Source organism: Polypterus senegalus, chromosome 5 (assembly GCF_016835505.1).
Source record: "Polypterus senegalus isolate Bchr_013 chromosome 5, ASM1683550v1, whole genome shotgun sequence".
Classification (NCBI taxonomy): domain Eukaryota; kingdom Metazoa; phylum Chordata; class Cladistia; order Polypteriformes; family Polypteridae; genus Polypterus; species Polypterus senegalus.
In genome coordinates this window covers 35071658-35093170 of record NC_053158.1, presented here as the reverse complement: position 1 = coordinate 35093170, position 21513 = coordinate 35071658, and the positions used below count along the sequence as shown (strand labels likewise).

At 35.8% G+C, this 21513-nt stretch overlaps 1 protein-coding gene across 4 annotated transcripts in view; it reads right to left on the bottom strand.

The window, feature by feature from the left end:
• spidr (scaffold protein involved in DNA repair) overlaps positions 1–21513 on the bottom strand; it is a 384626-nt gene that overhangs the window by 43933 nt on the left and 319180 nt on the right. For all 4 annotated transcript variants that reach the window (XM_039754491.1, XM_039754492.1, XM_039754495.1 and 1 more), the window contains exon 12: positions 1365–1485. In XM_039754491.1, the coding sequence (XP_039610425.1) occupies positions 1365–1485 (121 nt within the window). The remainder of the gene's footprint in view (positions 1–1364; positions 1486–21513) is intronic.

Sequence of the window (21513 nt, the reverse complement as noted above, 5' to 3'; positions counted from 1 at the left end):
TATATATATATATATATATATATATATATATGACTATATATATATATATATATATATGACTGACTATTTAATGGTTATTCATTTGCTAGACCTCTGCCCTGTCTAAAATTAAACACTCAGACGAAGATCCCGTTAAAAACTTTGCACTATTACAGTCTATCCATTTCCATGAAACATTTCAAATAGAGAAGTTCATCATGACAGTGTGACAGGGATGTGCTCTGTGACACAGCCCACATTAAAACATTATTACTAATAACCTGATTGAAACTAAACGTATATGGGTAGCATCGGCTCAGTTAATTTGTCACTGCAAAGGTAGTCAATAAATAAGCAATATCTAGGGGAAGCAACGTTAAATGGCTGAAATTCCTACCTTCTTTGGCATATAAAGATGACATTTGTTTCCAGTCTAAATACTGACTGAATCTGAAGTTTGGAGGCGACAGGTCAACTTTTACAAATCCTCCATGGCTCTAATTTTCAAACTTTTTAGCTGTATTTTCCAAAGTAATTAGTGGCATGATTTAATTTAAGTGCGTTTAAGAAGTTCAGTAAAAGTTAACTGCCACTTACTATCACCGGGACATCTGTCACCGATGGTTAATTATGGCCAATCAGATCCACAGATAAGTCATTGACAAGTGATAAGGCTTTGCAATTTGCTTTTAATCTTAGCAGGCAAAGCTAAATGATCGATGAAAAGGCCAATGAATTCCACAGATTCAGACAAAAACAATGAAAATGGTCAAAAAGAACTGGCAGTGTGTCATGGAGCAGAAGATATCTTGCTATACGAAAAGAACTGTACCAAAAAGAAAAAGGAAAAAAAAAAAAACTGAGGACCCAGGCCCATGTTTCGTACCCTGTCTGCGTGAGCAATTAACAATTTGCTGCCATGAAGGTTTGGTATTAGTTTCCTTTTCTGCAAAACACTCAGTATGGCGAAACAAGTAAACAAGAGCAAAATGACATTTGAAGAACAAGAAGAAATGTTTTAAAAGCATTTCCACAAAGAATTTGCTTAAATGAAGCCTAACTGGATTACTTTCTTCATAAAGTAATTTGCAAAAAAAACTACACACAGTATATTTCATGAACTGTCAAATGAGTCTTTTCTATTGTACAAAAAAGCCAAAGGTATTTAAACATGTTACTTTTTAATTCATAGTAAAAAAAGAAGATAAAGGTCTTTTAGTCAACTGCAGGACATTTTCCTGAACAGACCAGGGTAGAAGTAAGGGACCTATATGTTATTAGCGCAGAGGTTTAGATCATGAAAGAAGGAAGGAGTACTACAACATACGTGGAATATGGATCCATGATTGTTCTCTACATCTATTAACTTAAGTAAAATTCTGTACCTTATATAAGTACTGTGAAGAAGTCATGCTCGCATCTTGAGGATATGGACTGTTTCCATGAACTTTAAGGGGTACCAATGGAGGCCACAAGCTATCAATCAGAATAAACAACCCAGCAGACCTATAAAATAGGAAGGTATATTATAATAAATTAATTTATTACTGCAAACACATAACAAAGCAAATAATTTTACAGTGAAATCTGAATTAAAGAACACAATGAATCACAATGGTTGGTTTTTAAACTCTTTGTTTCTAATTTGACGTTTTTGAGGACTTTCCTCTATAAGAGTGACCCTTCCCAAGATCATGTTGTGTGTATCACCTCTGCTTGTTTACAACAACCTAAATCAGCTGCAAATCCTGTGCTCACCACAAAAATGAGTGCCCAAGAGTTGACACACATTTAGGAACATAACATATACAGCTTTTTAAAGTGGATTTGGAAACTGCAATCAAAAAAACTTTACAGAGAGTCTGGTTAGCCTTGCCATAGCTTCCACTAATTACTCCTTTAAAAAGCTGTTAGCCTGCCAATTTGATGATAATCATAGCAGATGATTCAATATAGCAATTCATTAATTAATTCACACTTGAAAGCAAAACTTAAATAATAAAATCGATCATTTCACAATAGCACACTGTGACCAAATGTCAAACATGGAAGAGGTCTAGGCAAAACATTTTTTAGATCATAGCTCTTAATGTGTTATATTAAGCAAAGAAAAGAATTACATTTAAATATGAACTGTAACTGGCATAAAAAAAGTTTAACCACATGTGTTCAAACATTAAATTAACATAATAAATGACTGAAAAAAAACAGTCATTCAAATACTGTAGAAAGTTTACTCATTTCAGAACAAATTGCAAATATTAGAAATACAAGATCTCTAAGTAGATTCTGAAAGCGCTTCTCAAAACTTGCAGCTGTCAAAGAGATTTGTATACAATACAATTTATTTTTGTATAGCCCAAAATCACACAAGAAGTGCTGCAATGGGCTTTAACAGGTCCTGCCCTTTAACAGCCCCCCAGTTTATCTCTAAGAAGATAAGGAAAACCTCCCAAAAAAACCCTAGCAGGGAAAAAATGGAAGAAACCTTGGGAAAGGCAGTTCAAGGTGAGACCCCTTTACAGGTAGGTTGGGCGTGCAGGGGGTGTCAAAAAGAAAGTTACACAGCAATTTAGCCACATAAAATGCTAGTGATATTGTGTAGAATTTTGATTTTTTGTACTTTACACTAGACATGATTTCTTGATCAAGTGTTATTTGACAGTGCGAATAAAATACACTTTCCTAAGTAGTCCATTTTTTGATTGCTCACTAAAATAGCAATTTCCTGCAAGAATGGGTTTCTAATGTAATGCTTTATTTAGAAATACTTTAGAAATTTACGTAAATTAAATGATTACATTAAATATATTCCTTGGGACTTGTTTTATTTTGTTATGTTAAAATTAAACTGAGGTGTTTTAGTCCCTGTAAATTCACCTGGTAAATTCTTTATTAGTTTGGTGATTATATGGTTTAAAAGAAAAAAAAATAACATGTTAATAATATACTTAAGTGTCTTAATGAAATTTTAACAGGCAGTTACAGTGGAAAATAAATTTTATTTGCATATCAGACAGTGCTACAATTAGTGCATATGTTACCGGCAAAGTATGAAAAGCCAGCATTCTATAGAATACCTAGGCATTGTATATAATGCCCGGTGTTTTTAGGCAATGTATGAAATATGAGAATTATTACACTTTCCCTAGGTATTGTATATAATATCTATGCATTCTATAGAATGACAAATGCTATTTAGGCAAAGTATGATAAGGCTATTATATAAATGACGTGCATTCCTCAAAAACACAAATGTTATTCTGAAAAAAATAATGAGAGTGCCATTAAAAAAAAATTATTCAAAATACGTCAAGAAAAATGAAAGTTGTACAAAACAAAATGTATGCCTTTCTTATTAAGGGAAACAAAATTTTCATGTAAAAAATAAGAAATTAAAATTAACCTACTTATTGCAAAATGGCAGGCTTGAATGACATTTTGAATTACATTTCGTTTCATTTTTCACGCAAAGACATTTCATATTTTGGCACTTTGTTTTACACATACATTTGACGAATCCTTGACCGCTTCCACTGGACTGAGCAATTGCAACTGACCGGAGAGGAATTTCATGGTCAGGAATATGTTCAATTCTAAGCAAGTTCTTAGGGCATAAAGTGAATTGTGATCTCGCATATACTTGTTTTAAAATTCCTTCAGAAGTTCCAAGTCGGTAGAAACCATCCTCTGTCACACTCATTACAACTGCCAATATATTGCGCGAATCACCTTCATGGAGTACAGTAAAAAAAAAAACAAATTTTTTGTTGAACAAATTTAAGTAAAATTGCGTATTTTGACACTCCCGAATAAAACGCAAAGTGCAACTGATAAATTCTAAGCCTGAGGTGCGTGTTAAAAGTTACGTGCCTTGCCACTTGATATTCGAAACGAATCGGACATGTATTCCATACTTTGCCGGTTTCTCATTTGGCATTCTATAGTATGCCTAGGAAATGTGTGAAATATGAATCGTTTCATACATTGCCGGCTAGTTTTAGGCATTATATACACAATGCCTAGGCATTCTATAGAATGCCGGATTTCAAACTTTGCCGGTAACACATACAAGTATTAAAGTCAATGTACGTTGCATCATTTTTATGGCATTATAGAGCTGTTGATAGTCCCGCTACTTCAAAGGTCTGGGGTCCAGAGTTTTGAATCCCACATCCAGTATCATCATTATGGAGTTTTCACTCACGGGCCATGCCATCAACTGTCAATCTGTCTAGAGTTGTTTCCTACTTTACGCCCAAGTGCTGCGTACATGATACTGAATTGGTTCAAAATTATTGAATGTTGTTGTACATTACTATTTATATACCACAAAGTCTTGAACATAATTACACGTAGATTTGTTAGACCTTTAATTACAGTATTACAAAAGTGTTGACATTATGCTATCCAGTTTGGAGTAATATTAGATTAGATTAGATAAACTTTAGTAATCCCATGGGGATATTCAAATGCATACAGCAGCAGAAACATAAAAAATAAGAATACAGAAGCACAGGACAGAAAGCCAGACAGACAGACAGACTGAAGAAGTAGATAAGGAGAAAGCTGTGAATTACTTAATAGCAGTGGGCAGAAAAGAGGCAGTGTTCTTAGAACACTGTGGTGGAATGAACCTGTAGCTAAAAGTGTTCCAAAAGAGTGTCTCCTGGAGGAGATGGAGGGGATTTTTCATGATGGCATCCAATTTCGTCATCATCCTCATTTCCACAACTGCGTCCAGTGTGTCCAAGGTTTGCCCTATGATGGTGCAAGCATTATTGAAGGCATTTGTTTAGGCATTTTGCTTCTTTTGCGCTGAGATTTCTTACCCAGGATTCTGCATCATACAAAACCACACTGGTTACTATGGACTGGTAGAACATTTCCATCAGCATACTGCACACTTCATAAGACCCGTGTCTCCTTAGCAAGTACAGTCTTCACTGGCACGTCTTGTACAGTGCCACTGTGTTGTCTTACCAGTCTAATTTTCTGTTTATCTGAACCCCAAGGTACTTGTAGATCTGCACCACTTCCACATCCTCCCCCGAATGGTGACTGGTCTCATAGGCTTCTTGGCTCATCAGAAGTCCATCACCAGCTCTTATGTCTTGCTGATGTTGAATTGCAGATTGTTGTCCTTGCACCTCAAGACAAAGTCCTCCAGGACTTTCCTCTTCTCTGACTCATTTACATTATTAATGCAGCTCATGATGGACGATTCATCTGAACATTTTTGTAGATGGCAAGTGCTGGTATTGTACTGGAAGTCTGTTGTGCAGAGGGTAAACAAGCAGGGAGACAGGTTAGTTCCCTGAGGTGCTCCAGTATAATATACCACCATTTCTGATACACAGTTCCTCAGCCTCAAAAACTGCTGTATATTGGTTAGGTAGTACAGTACATCATCCAGGAGACTGTGGGAGAATCAAGATTCAAAGCCTTGAGCTTATACCCCCTGTCGATGAGACAGAATTGTGACTGGAAAAGTCAAAGAACATGATCCTGACTGTGGTGCTGGCTTTGTCCAAGAGGCATTAGGCTCTGTTAGCACAATAGAAATTGTGAAATTTTACACTGACAGCAATGCTTTCAACACTAGTCAATTTGTTGTGCATTAAATGAGTAGGCCATTCATTGAATAATTTTTACTTTGCCCCATATGGTCAAATCTGAAAAAAAATCAGTGTAAACTTCACATAATTGTGCCTCACGTCTGTGATTACAAAGGCTATTTTATTTTATAGGCAGTTGTACACTTAAATATTATTTACTCAGTAAATTTTTCATTGCATTCATTTTTAGTTCTCTATTAAACCATTCCTCAGATAAATGCATATCCCTTATATGAGAAAATATTTTTAATTTTTGATGAAAACCCATACATTATGCTTTTACCACTTTCTCCAGTTTATCGCATGAAGAAAAACAGCCAATGTACTTAAGCAATAATATAACTGAAAATAATATGCACTCATCATTTGACAAAAATAGTCAAGACTTTATTTTTATATTTAATTATTATAATTTAAATTACACAAATTATCCTTTAACCGTAGCACTTGTCTCATTTAGGAGGCAGAAACACACCTTATTTTACATCACAGAGTAGGCAAATTAATCAATTACAGATCAGTTTATGTTGTTAAGTAAGCCCCCTGTTTAACAGTGTTGGCTCGCTTTTGCTGTCATGTGAAACATCTAAAATATCGAAGTTTGGATAGCTATAAAATATTCATAATATTTCTAAATAACAAAAATCTAATAAGGGTTGGTTTCTTCCTAATGCTGCCTGGACAGACTCTTTATTATTATTATCATCTAAATGAGGGATAGGCATCATTTTTAATTCCACTGGGATGCAAGTTTCTTTTGGTACTAAACACTTAGTGGATAGTAAACGCCTATAAAGGATCACCTTATCATTTTGCTTTCCTTTGGTGCTGTTTATCCATTCAAAGTTCACCCTTTATTTTTATAAACACTGCTAGAATTTTAAATCACAGAGCTGTGTTAGTCTCTTGCATTTTAAAATAGATATATGAGGTCTGACAATTAATTATGCAAACTTGCCAACGTGCATTTACGTTGGCAGGACTGTACAAACAGCTCGGTAAGGTTTCATAACCTTGGTATATCAGTGTCTCACAGCTGAGTTTGTGTCAATTTGTGGCGGTGTTTTGCTGAGTGGTGTTCATTATTGTTGTTGTGTGTTCTTGTGTGCCATCACCACAATGTTGGAACTTGCATTAGAGCACTAAAGAAAACATTAAATTTCTTGTTAAACTTGGCAAGAGTAGAAGTGAAATCAGGGACATGTTAGTCCAAGTTTATGGGGATAACACCATGAAGAAAAAGGCAGTGTACAAATGCATTAAACGTTTTTCTGAGAGAAGAGAACGTGTCACTGATGAAAAGAGGTCAGGGCGGCCAGTAAAAAGCGGAACTGATGAAAACATTGCAAAAATGTGAAGAATTGTGCGTCAAAATCGTCGGCTGACTGTGAGAAGTACAGCAGACCACATAAACATCGATAGAGAAACAGTTAGGAAAATCTTAACGGAAAATCTTGATATGAGAAAGGTTTGTGCAAAAATGGTCCTGAAGGAGCTGTGGTCTATGGTCGGTTTGTCATCCCGGCCAATACCCCTCAGGCCGCCAGATGGAGCTCTCCCTACAGTATGAAGGTGCACCGGATACCAGCAGGGAATCATGGACGATGGAGTTTTCCCCTACAGCCCTGCTGGATACCACAGGGGCCAACAGAGGACGCTGCAGGGAGGCCCGGAGAGTCGTATTTGCTCTACGCCCTGGAAGTACGTCTGAGTCACATAGACAAGAGGAATGACATACTTCTGGGATGAAGAATAAGACTTTTTATCTGACCCGGAAGCGATAGGAGATCCCAGACGCTGAGCTGAGCTGGGTGCAAGGGTGGCAACACATCTGGGAGTGGTGGAGAGTTTATTAATTGTGTATTTTAGTAATTTAATGAGTATTGTGGATAGGAGGACGCTTTGTGCACTGTTGAATAATAATGAAGTCAACATTTGGACTTTTACCTCGTGTCTGGCATCTTGGACAAGGGTTCAAGGGACGATAGCGCCTCCTATCTATCACAGAGCTCGCCGATGAACAAAAGCAAAGAAGAGTCGAAGTTTGCCAACACCTTTTGGAGAGACAAGACAATGTTTTGGGCCATGTTATCACTGGTGATGAAACATGGGTGTACCAATACAACCCTGAAAGAAAGCGTCAAAGTGCACAATGGAAGTCAGACAATTCTCGACGACCAAAAAAATTCTGTCACTCCAAATCAATAGTCAAAACAATGTTACTAACCTTTTTTGATATCAGTGGGATTATTCATTATGAGTTTGTACCAACTGGACAAACAGTTAACAAAGTTTACTATTTGGAAGTGCTGAAAAGGCTGTGTGAAAAAGTTAAACGAAAACAACCTGAACTTTTCACCAACAACTCACGGCTTTTGCATCACAACAATGCACCAGCTCACGCAGCACTGTTTGTGAGGGAGTTTAGCCAGTAAACAAATAACTGCACTGAAACACCCTCCCTATTCACCTGATCTGGCTCCCAATTACTTTTTTCTTTACCCAAAAATAAAGGAAACATTGAAAGTAAAACATTTTGATGACATCCAGGACATCAAGCGTAATGGGACGACAGCTTATTCCAGAAAAAGAGTTCCAAAATTGCTTTGAAGAGTGGACTAGGCGCTGGCATCGGTGCATAGCTTTCCAAGGGGAGTACTTCGAATTTGACCATAGTGATATTCAGCAATAAGGTATGCAGCACTTTTTCTAGGATGAGCTTGCAAACTTAATTGTCAGACGCCATATACTTTGTCTAAAAATAAATGAACATTTTGTAGAAACACTTTAGTGAGCAGCATTGTCACTTAAACAGACTACTTACTGAGCTCTAAATAGTTAAAGAACATAAAGTAATACAGTCATGTCTTAAGAAATGCTAGAAAACAATACAAATCTGTATAAACATTTCCTAGAAAATCTAAATGTATGCAGTTTGGCTTTTGTGTGAATGCAAAAACAATGATAGTTAAGAGAAGAATTCAACACTAAGCATGAATTAGATACAGATTAAATTAGTGGCTACATCAAAAACCAGCTAACTGTGGCCCTCAAGTGCTGACATTGTTCATTTCTGATCTAAACTTCAGAAGTAGCAATTACATTTTTCTCTCAAAATTACCATTGCAGTCCTATCAACTAAAGAAAAATATTGTAGACTACAAACATTTGGGGGATTATAACTATGTAGCAGTTAACACACCAAGCACTATAGCTTCAAAGCACCAGGGACCTGTGTTTAAACCCCAACATGGTCAGTGTCATTGTGGAGTTGTACATTCTACTGATGTCCATAAGGTTTCAGGTATTCTGGTTTCTTCACATATGGTAAGATAAAGAAAACTAGGTTTACTGGCATCTCTAGATGTATTCATAAATGTGAATGTGTGTTCTTACACTAGTACAATAGACTGGTGTTAAAATCCAAGATAAGAAAACTCCTTACACCTAATGCTGCTGAAATGGACTGTTGCTCTAAGGGAGAACAGATACAGAAAATGGCATGTTGTCTAAATAGCCCTAGCTATTACAACAAATAAAAAATAGGCTTTATCACTGTCATTATATATTAAGCGACTCTTAGAAGGAGTCTTACTTCTATCTACTAGCACCATGTCACTTTTCCTACATCCATCATTTAAATACGAGTTATATGGAATTTACTGAGTAACTAATACCACAAAGCACTGACATTAACAAAAATCTGACTATCTTCAATAAAAATAGGATGAGGTGAAGTTTTCTCCATGCTAGTCCAAAGTATTAACAGGAAATACATGTCTCAATTCAATCATCACTCAAGTGATGGTTGGAGTATTTGTGTGAGAAAGAATGTAAAAAAAAAAAGAAATTTGCATATACTGGTAAATTAAAGCTAATTCTGTCGACCTTTATGGAAGTTAACATATAAAGTTTATTGTGTTACCAAAAGCACTGTGACAGACATGGTTTTGTACACTGACTATACAAAAAAGCAGGAGTTTTACACAGCACTGCAGCAAAAAGCTGCCCCACAAACTTTACTTTATAACTTTGCCCCCATGCTCAGATAATATCGTGCATGCTCAGCCTTCCTGAACCAAAGTAATTTAACAAACATGAGGGCATTTTCTATATGTGGAAGGATGTACAATCTCTTCTTCCTGTACAACACAACAATATTAACAAATCCATATGGATTATGGAATATTTTGAAAACAATGTAAGAAAAATGTAGTGCATAAAATGAAAGGCCTAACTGATCATTCATTCATATGCCCAATTTCAAAACTGCTTTACTTATTTGTATATTCACAGGATAAAGGTTTTACCATTGGCTTTTATTACGAATGCAATGTAACAGATTTAGGTACAAATAAAACTAATAGGTAAACGTATGACTGGGAGCCAGTTTAAAGTAACATATCATTAATATGTATAAAATAAAACTGAGGTGTAAACATAAGTAATACCTAATAAGTATATTTAAAGAAAACAATATATTTCTGCTCTGCATTAAAAAATGATATTTTATACAATTTACAAGATGTTCTAGAATATTTTTATCACTTTGATTATTCTGATAAAGCATAAAATAATCATAATATCCAATCAAGCACCTGAACAGAAACTCATTTAAAACATGAAAATAACAACTATGAACAAACAGAGAAAAAGTAGGGAAAAAAAAAACAAGTACACAACACATGTGAAATTTTAATTACATAATAATTTTGAGGTGTTACAGTTTACGTGATTTACTTTATATTCCTATGTGTTACATTTCTTTTTCTTTTAATTACATGTAATATATGGCCGGAATCTTCACTAGGATTTTCAACCAGTCTCTGTCCCAGGCCATTGTCCCATCCTGCTTGAAATCCTCAATCATTGTTCCACTGCCGAAAAAATCCATCACAAACAGTCTGAATGATTTCCACCCAGTGGCACTCACATTTGTCATCATGAAGTGCTTTGAGAAACTGGTGCAGAGTCGTATCATCGCCTGCCTGCCAGCAGATCTGGACCCATTTCAATTTGCTTACAAATCAAAGAGATCCACAGAGGACGCTGTGGCCACAGCCCTTCATGCTGCCCTGACCCACCTGGAGCAGCAGGGGAGTTACACCAGACTGCTCTTTGTAGACTTCAGCTTGGCGTTTAACACCATCCTCCCACAACGATTGGTGTCCAAACTGGCAGATCAGGAACTTCCATCACTCACTTGCAGTTGGAAACTGGACTTTCTGTCTGGTTGCTCCCAGAGGGTCAGGCTGGGTCTCCACACATCTACTGCTCTCAGCCTCAACACTGGGATGCCGCAGGGTTGTGCACTCAGCCCGCTCTTCTACACCCTATACACATATGACTGTGTCCCCACTCACCATAGCAACAAGATCATAAAGTTTGCGGATAACACGACGGTGGTCGGACTCATCTCGGGCAAGGAGGGTGAGCTGGCATACAGGGACAAGGTGGAGCAGCTGTCAATAACTTGCTCCTCAACACCACAAAAACGAAGGAGCTTATTATTGACTTTAGAAAAAACAAAACTGACATCCACCCACTAATCATTGGCGGGGCCTATGTGGAGAGGGTCCTAGTGTTCAAGTTTCTGGGCATTGAGCTGGAGGATGACCTGACCTGGAGCACCAACACCAAGGAGCTGCTGAAGAAAGCGCAGCAGAGACTGTATTTTTTGAGAATACTCAGAAAGAACCATCTCCCCAAAAATTTGCTCCTTGCCTTTTATCACGGTTCCATCAAGAGTGTGCTTGCATACGGACTGTGTGTGTGGTATGGCAGCTGCACTTCCTCAGAAAGGAAAGCACTACACAGGGTCGTCAGGACAGCAGAGAGAACAATTGGTTTGTACCCTCCGCACTCTGGGACAAATATACATCTCCCGATGCCGCAAAAAAGCAACAGACATTTCACAGGATTCATCACATTCTGGTCATTGCCTCTTCCAGCTTTTGCCATCGGGCAAGAGATACAGAACAATGAAAACCAGGACAAACCGCCTTAAAAACAGCATTTATCCAAAAGTAATCAGGGCCCTGAACACAGAATAAAACTGCTCCATATCATTCTCCCAATGTGCAATTTAGACCTTAAGTCAACAAGTGCAATTTGTATATTTTGTAAAGTACTTTTATTACTATTCGGTTTGTTATTATTTTCTCTCTTCTTGTGTTTTTAACTCTTATGCCTCACACTGAGTCGACTGCACCTTCAATTTCATTGTTGCTTTGTAAAAGTGACAATGATGATAAAGATCTATCTATCTATCTGTATGTATTTGTATTTGTTAGTAATAAGTATTCAGCTTCATGGTATAGCAGCATATAATATGTGCATAAGCAGACAGAACGACAGACAGACAGATACAGGCAGGCAAAGTGGCATTATAATTGTGTCCCAACTGAAGAGAGTCTGAAAGAATGCCCACTTCAGAAAAGTGCAGCATAAAATATATGTATAGATAACATAATAATAATGTCTTCAAAGACACAATGAAGATAACTGCTTAAGTTAGATTCATTATTTTGCCTTTAAATTTTGATTGGTGTCTTATCCCCTTGTCACTAGCAGACATGAACTTTACAGAAATCAAATCCAATCAAATTAATTATTTTTAAAGACTAACATCCTCAAATGTTTCCACGGGAACATTTTGGGAAACTTTAATGGCATTTTTAAGAGAGAGACACACAAAAATAAATTGGAAACCAACAAGGCACCAGAGTAAACAAATGAGATTTCCAGAATAGATCAGGAATACGCCAGGTCTACAAATTTTGCCTTTTACAAGAAAAGACAAGTTCTATAATCAGAATTTGGTCTCTTGAAAACAAAAGAAATGGAACAATACATCTTTAAATACCAATACCATTAATATGACAATGGAGAGAAGGCTAATATGATTTAGCTCAATTACCAATGCAACTTTAAATTTTATTATTGGGTGGCATACACAATTTATAAAGATCTGAAAGATACCAGAAATAAACTAATTTACAACAGCCTGGTCAGCAATGAAAATCCAATCTTCCTCTAATTTCTCTTTATATGCCCTACTTTGTGCCCCAATAAATACAAACTTTCAAGAATATACTAATAATCTAGTCGTCAACTATTCACTTAAAATATGGAACCAATGCAGGATGCACTTCATGGCAGAGAAGCTTTTGTCTGTTGCTCCTCTACATGATATTCACTTTTTTTTCAAGCTCCTCAAGCCTACTCAGTATTTAATCTATTAAAAACGTTTGTGATTAAGACACTTAGAAAACTGTGTATAAATAACGTATTTGCATCTTATGAACAATTATGATTCAAATTTAACTTTCCAGCAGCACAAATTTTCCACTATTTTCAAATTAGAAATTTTGTTAAAAGAAACCTACCCCTCCCAACCATTTCTATTTTACAGGAAATACTGGTCAGTCTTGAAAACTCAGGCAGTACATTCCAGTAGGTAGTATCTCAACCTTATATAAAAACATTTCAAAGAATCTACCCTTCACCGATCCAAAGGAATGGTGGGAAAAGGAGTAAAAGTCAGCCGCACATAGAATATACACTTGGGCTCTCTCTATATGTGTCAATCACTAAATAATTCAACTTAAAATATTTCATCAATCCCAATTATTTTGTTTAAAATTTTCTAAATGTGTCCAGGGCAAGATTCAACTTTCAAGCATTGTCATTTAGCACCAGTATCAATAGGCCATATGTTCTGTGAAAAAACTAAAGGTAAAAAGCTTAGGGGTAATTGTTGACTGTAATCTGAATTTTAAATCGCATATTAATAAGATAACTAGGACAGCATTTTTTCACTTAAGAGACATAAGTAAAGTTAGACCTCTTATATAACTGAAAGATGCTGAGAAATTAGTTCACGCGGTTGTTTTCAGTCGACTAGATTACTATAACGCACTCCTCTCAGGACTACCCAAAAAAGACATAAATCGTTTGCAACAAGGGCAGAATGCAGCTGCTAGAACCCTAACTAGAAAAAGAAAATCCAAGCACATCTCTCCAGTTTTGATGTCACTACACTGGTTACCTGTGTCATTCAGGATTGACTTTAAAATTCTGCTTATGGTTTATAAAGGCTTAAATAATCTCACCCTATCTTATACTGTATATCGGAATGTCTGACACCTTATATTCCAAATCGTAACCTTAGATCCTCAAATGAGTGTCTCCTTATAATTCCAAAAGCTAAACTTAAAAGAAGTGGTGAGGCGGCCTTCTGCTGCTATGCACCTAAAATCTGGAATAGCCTGCCAATAGGAATTCGCCAGGCAAATACAGTAGAGCACTTTAAAACACTGCTGAAAACATATTACTTTAACATGGCCTTTCTATAACTTCAATTTAACTTAATCCTGATACTCTGTATGTTCAATTCATCATAATAACTATTCATGGTGGCTCTAAAATCCGTACTGACCCCTACTCTCTTCTGTTTCTTTTTCCGGTTTCTTTGTGGTGGTGGCCTGTGCCACCACCACCTACTCAAAGCATCATGAAACTCCAACAATGATGGATGGATTAAAAGCCAGAAGTCTACGTGAACATCATTATCAAGTCCTTCCGTGAGAACCCTAAATCCAAAGAGGACTGTTTCATTTATGTTAGGTAGAATGCCCAGAGGGGACTGGGCAGTCCAATGGTCTGGAATCCCTACAGATTTTATTTTTTTCTCCAGCCGTCTGGAGTTTTTTTTTGTTTTTTCTTTCCACCCTGGCCATTAACATATTCTATGTTAATTAATGTTGACTTATTTTATTTTCTTACTATGTCTTTTATTTTTCTATTCTTCATTATGTAAAGCACTTTGAGCTACTTTTTGTATGAAAATGTGCTATATAAATAAATGTTGTTGTTGTAGTAAATTAAATTAAATTTTAAATATTAATCAGATAGCCTTAGTGTCACAATCACTCTTAGCCCATTAACAGCTACATTTTACGCACTCCCAAGTTGGCTTAATGAAAATAGGGACAAATTGATTGTAATAGCTTTTACCACACTACTAACACACAGAATTATCTTACTTGACCTGAAGAATCCAAACTCAACTTTTATAACCGAGTGGGAATCTGACATTCTATATTGCAGTATTTGAAATTATAAAAAAATCTAATTCTCACGACGATCTGGTAAAAACATTTCTTTTTAAAAACAAGGCACAACTTAATTAAAAAAAATAGATTAAGCATTTATATAGATGAAAAAATATTTTTTGTAATACTTCTATCTCTACTCTCTGTTAGGTGGGGGAAAAATTCTTGTTTTGTTAAGTTTTGTTTGTTCTCTTTTTTATTTCTCTGGGGTTCCTTCTAGATTGATTTTGAAGAAAATTGCTGTACAAATTCTGCAAATTTTATCTGCTTAATTGTATACTATGTTACTATCTTAATAATAAAAATAAAGAAAGAAAGAAATTTGATAAACACAGTTTTTAGTGATTAACATTCTGAAAAAACAATCACAGGTTATTGATTCTTAATTTAAAAAAAAACATAAATCATTGCAAGGGTCATAAATAGAGCTAAAAAGTTTCACCATACAACTCCAGTTCATAAATTAAACTCCAGGTATATTTAGAACTGATGACTGAATTTGCATTTTGAGATAAAAAAAGACATTCACCGAGCTTATTAATATTTATGCTCAAGAGCATATATTATGATCTAAAGATGTAGTCTTATTTGAAATTCTAAGGATGTTTAAAAGTACTGTAAGAGCCAAATACCTATAGGGCCATCAAATGCCGAAATGATCTGTTGACCGATATTTGATAGGTCTCATTGGTTTCTGAATTAGAGCAAAGACTGAAGAGACATTATTATGATTGTATACTTCTGCTGTGGCCATTCACATTGCCTTTTAAAAATTACTTTGACTGTCCTGATTTTACTGTTACCAACTGCTATTTTTTGTGGGGTCATGTCCAAAGCATAAGAAATTATGAAATGCTACATGTTATTCTGTGCTTTAACTTATTTATATTTTATTTGTGATAGAGATCCTTTCCAGGGATGTTTTCAGCCTTGTATCAAATGCTGCTGGAATAGGGTTCCAGATTCTGCAACACCGAATTGGATTATGTTGTTTTAATTATAAGTAAATGGACATTTGTAACTGGACACAATACAGTGGGAGCTCTAAGGAAGTGTGCTTTGTAAGAATAAACTGAATTAATGCTGCTTTGTTGCTGCATGAATGCACTTGATGCAAAAAGTTACATTTACTGTATAATACATTTTAGCAGTGAGTCAAACAAATGACAAAGAAGTGCATATTGCTTCCTATTGCATATACTGTATCTAGGAATAAGAACAATAGTATACAGTATGTGTGTACAACTGACTGACATGTGAGAACAAACCACTTGTTAGTGGGCTATTTGGAGTATAGTGTGTGTGTGTGTGCTATAGAATAAGATGGAAAATTCCAACAGGTGTACATTACAGAACAAAATGAAAATCTGAGCAGAGCGTCTTTACAAACAGTTTGCCAATAGGCTTATGTTTATTTAATTTACCAATGTGAAAGCAAATGCTCTGAATTGTCTTAGCAGAGTTAAAATTATGAATTTGAAAAATCAAAAGGAACACCACAAAAATTTATAACTGGTGGAAATTTAAGGAGAGCTTTGAATGATGCTATTATGTTGATGTTGCATTACTCTTCATTTACCCAGACCTAGGAGGATAAATTAAAAACAAACTGGAAATATGAGAATACACACTACCCATCAGAGAAGATTGTGAGAGAACAAAAAGGGGAAACAGCACATGCTTACAAAAACAAAAAATAAATAGACAAAGTGAAGTATAATAGAAAGTCGACAAAACTAAACAATCAATGTAATGATACAAAGTATTGAAATATATTAATTTAAATCCCAAATGTTTCTAAATAAAACAATTTACTGTGAAACCCACCTTTCAGAAAAAAAACAAACATCAACACACACAAAATGTAAATGGTATGATGAAGGAATTAAATGAAAAAATGGTAAAAATGGTAACTTTGTAAGAAGAAGATATCCTTTCCTACATTTAAATGATCTACAGAGTAGCGTTTTCTTATAACTGTATGATAAAAATGACAATTAACAACAAACAAAATACATACCAGGACAAATGACCCATAATGATGTAAGATTTGACATCAGAAATATCAAATCTGGGATTGCTAAATTTTACTGGAATATAACTTAAGCATTTGTGTGTCACATGGAAATAATTATAATTATTTTATCTTGATTTTTTAAGACTATTAACATCACCACTATGATTTTCATTCTGCTTTACAAGGTATTCCAGTTATATAAGCCATTGTTTCCTAATGATAAAGTTAGTGGGTCTGATACTGATGTAGCCACCTTCCAGTATTCTGAGACAATTATCTTGGCGTCTACACCATTCACTGTTATTTGTCATTATTAGAATACAATTAATAAAGCAGACTCCACAGAAAAAAGGTTTATTAATGGGAGAATGACAAAAAGGAGAAAAGAACTTAAAGAATGTAAAGCTGTAACAAAAATATTTCTAAACTTCTGATTAATGTAAATCTCAACCAACTGCTCTTACGTTAAAGAGTTAAACTTCATCATGGGCCACTGTGATTTAGAAAATAAGCATAATGCCTGTGATAATTTCCATGTGTTTTATAAACATGTTTAGTCTAGTTGATGCTTTACTATAGGTTTCTGTTACCAGATTGCACACAGCAAACTCTTTTTTGCTTGGTCGTGTGATTGAGCATTTCAAAGGACTAGCAGCAGTACCTGTGCTTCTTGTGTTAAACCCAGTGCTGCTGAAATAATAACAACACGGGTATTTTTGACTTTAATAAGTATTGCATTAGGTTCGCATATTACTTTTAACGTTCCCCTACTACTCCCGATATTGTCTTGCTGAGTTAAGCAATCTACATTCAGATCATCAACACAAATTTAATGATTTCTAAAATATTGTGGCAGATTATTTAAGCCAGAAGAAATAATGTGAAAATGCGAGAATTAATAATGTCCAAACATTTCCCTCTTGAAATTTATTTTGTGGACGCATTTACAACGGACGGGAGCAGGCTACAAAATCCTTAACAGAAATCTTGTTAAGGGTTTATCTGGTCACCAAATCTGATTATTTGTGGAGAATCCTACCTCTGTTAATCAGATTTTTCAGAGGCCAAAAACCTGATTTTCGTGTTTTTTTTTTTTTTTTTAGAAATCAGGTTTGTGTGAATAATCAGGTTAATGAAGTGCATTTAAACACTCTAACTGAGATCAATTAGACATAAAATGACTCACTGATTGTGAAACTTCCTGTAGCCATAGGGATCCCCTAGGACTGGTATTAGAAACCTCTGCTCTAGAGCAGGGGTTCTAAAACTCGGTCCTGGGGGCCCACTGTGGCTGCAGGTTTTTGTTCCAACCAGCCACTGTTTTTAATTAGACTCCTATGCTAATTAAGTGAACTGTTGTTTCCCAGATTCCCTGTTTCGGGAAAAGTATACAAATTAGAAAACTAAGTTTGGTAAAAAAAAAAAATTTTTTAAAGTAATAAAATGAACTAAGCAGTATGTATTTTTTTCTTTTTAACAGTTTTTTCATCTTGATTGTCATTCTACTTTTCTAGGTGTTCTAATTGTTTAATCAATCTGTTATTTACTACTTTGGGGGGCTGACACTAAAGTAGTTGCAGTCTTTCACGATTGAGTGTTGTTTGCTTGGGATTCTGCTCTGCTTGTTTTTAATTGTCATTATTAAGATTCAATGAAGGGAGCAAACTGTACAGAGAAAGGGTGAAATATAATAAAAAGAGAGTATCTATACTAATAAAAGGCAAAGCCCTCACTCACTCACTCATCACTAATTCTCCAACTTCCCGTGTGGGTGGAAGGCTGAAATTTGGCAGGTTCATTCCTTACAGCTTCCTTACAAAAGTTGGGCAGGTTTTATATCGAAATTCTACGCGTAATGGTCATAACTGGAAGCTGTTTTCTCCATTTACTGTAATGGAGATGAGCTTGAAACCGTGGGGGGAGTTTAGTGTGACATCATCACGCCTCCGTAATCACGCAGTACATAGAAAACCAGGAAGACCTCAAAAGCGCTGAAGAAAACATGCATTATATAATTGAGAAGGCAGCGAAACAATAAGAAGCGGCGAGTGACATATACAACCATATTCATGAGTTCTGCTACTTGGAAACAAAGCACGATGTAAACCTACACTTTAAATTAAGTTCATAGACAGGCTGCCGCTGGCGTTTGTAATTTAGTGCCTGCCCATATAAGGCCGTCCGTCAGCGGCAATCAATAGCAAACTCCACTAAATATTCACGGGTGAAGGACTGTGCTTATGCAGAGGAAGATGAGATGGTCAGGGTGGTGTTTGACACAAACTCAGCGAAACTGCGAGAGAAAGTTTTAAGTGCCAGGACTAAGGTAACATTAAATACAGCCATGGACATAGCGAGATGGCACCAGCACAGCTGGGAACCTTGATGCATGTACACGGCGGCTCCGTGAACTGGCGCAGTGCACAGATAAAAGCAACAGTTCCAAAAGCTGAACAAAACCGAATTACACAATTGAAAAGGCAGCAAAAATATGAAGCGTCTGATACATACAAGCATATTCATAAATCCAGCTACTGCGGAAACAAAGCACACGGTGGAAAAAGTCAATGTCCGCTAAAGGAAGACAGTGTAAAAAACCCGTGCATGCAGTGTGTCAGGTCTCAGATAAAGAAGAAGGCGAGCTGTTTATTGATGCAGTAAGAAGCGAATCGATGAATGAAACCTGTCATCTTTACAGCGATTGACAAACACGGAATGTAACTTGAACACAACACATCCTACAAATACGAACCTGATTGAAAGAAATAATGATAATCAAATCCTTGATGACAGCAACACTCAGTAACACTCACAAAACAAATACTGTATATTGACAGTCATGTTACGTTATTTTTAAAATGTTCCCTTTTCTTTTCTAGCTTTTTAACACACTACTTCTCTGCGATGCGATACGGGTATATATATATATATATATATCCCGATCTACATACTCGAATAATGGATACTTTATTAGCCATCAATGATTGTTTTGGTAAAGCCATACTCAGTGTATTCATTAGATGAGCGGTAAAAAGTAAGAGCGAGGGAGGATGACTTATTGAGGCATGCAGGCTGTAGTGCGCGTCAACTCTATCTGAATTGCGATCACATTTGAAAAAATATATCTTTTCAAGTTCTATTTAGTCCATATGTGTCAAACTCAAGGGCGCGGGCCACATCCGGCCAGCGTGTAATTATATCCGGCCCGAGATCATTTTATATACTGTATTATTGTTATTAATGGCCGGGTATATGAAGCGCTGGTAACACAATAAACTACAGATCCCATAATGCAGCGCTTCAGCTGCCTTGCGAACACTTACGCGTTAATCAAGTCTACTTATGATGCTGCAAGTTATTGCGAAGCTAGCTCACACGATGCTGAAGAGAAAAGTTGATTCTGAAAATAGAGCCTTTAAAACCGATGGGAGGCTGAGTATATGTTTACTGAACCCGTGTGTCTCATTTGTGGAGCTAATGTGGCTGTAATTACAGAATTTAATCTAAGGCGGCACTATGAGACAAAACATCAGGGTAACCTGAAAACCTGAATGCAATGCAGAAGATACAGAAAGCAGAAGAATTAAATAAGAATCTGACACTTCAGCGGACGTTTTACCCGTGCACAATCACAAAGTGATTTCAAGTGAAGCTGCTTTTATGGGAGACACAAATGCACCAGTGCACTTGCCCCACTTTCCCTGTTGCCAAGTAATGTTAAACCAAGTCGTCACTACGGTGTTCCCAAATCGCACTTTGCTGATAAACTGGCGCACTGAGTTTGCGGCGCTTTGGTGACTTTGAAGAACAAAAAGTCCGTCTACATGCGGCTCGAACCTTGTGCATGTTTGGTAGCACATATCTGTGTGAGAAGCTCTTCTCAGTGATAAAGACTAACAAAACAGCACACAGGAGTCGCCTCACTGATGAGCACCTGCAATCCATCCTGAGAATCTCCACAACACAGAACCTCACACCAAACAGAAACGAACCTGTTGCCAAAAAGATGCCAGGCGTCCAGCTCTAAAATGACATATGAGCAAAGACAACTGAATGATTTGATTTGTTATTGCTGAAAGGAACACATTTTATTTATATTTCCAGGTTTTGTTATGCAGCATGTTCATATTTGAATTTGTATAATTTTGACAGGATATATTTTTATGGAGAGCAAAATCTTTTGGGATATTTAAAATCTAAGTTTATTTTTTATCTAAAATTACATAAGAGTAAAGAAATTTGAATGTTTGTTCTTTTAACGTTTACTGTATTTCTAACTTGTATAATTTAGACAGGATATATTTTTATGGAGAGCAAAATATTATAAGTTGTTTAAGGTTTGAGTTGATTTATTCAGAATAATATTCCTGTCTGTTTTACCATTCCTACCAAAGATATTTCTGTCGACTAAATAAAAATTCCTTCTATTTAAAATTTAAATAGAACTTGAACAAATCTGATAGTTCATAATATCCGCAGACTTGCGTAAAGCGGGAGTTATCCGTTTTAACAAGCAGCGTATTGCACTGATCTGAAATAGCTGTGTGTGTATATATGTAGATATGTATATGTATATATGTAGATATATATGTATGTATATGTGTGTGTGTGTATGTGTGTATGTATATATGTAGATATATATGTATGTATATGTGTGTGTGTGTATATATATGTGTATATGTATAGATATATATATATATATGACAGCAACACTCATCACTCACAACAGTGACAAAACAATTACATTGACAATCATGTTACGTTATTTTCAAAATGTTTCCTT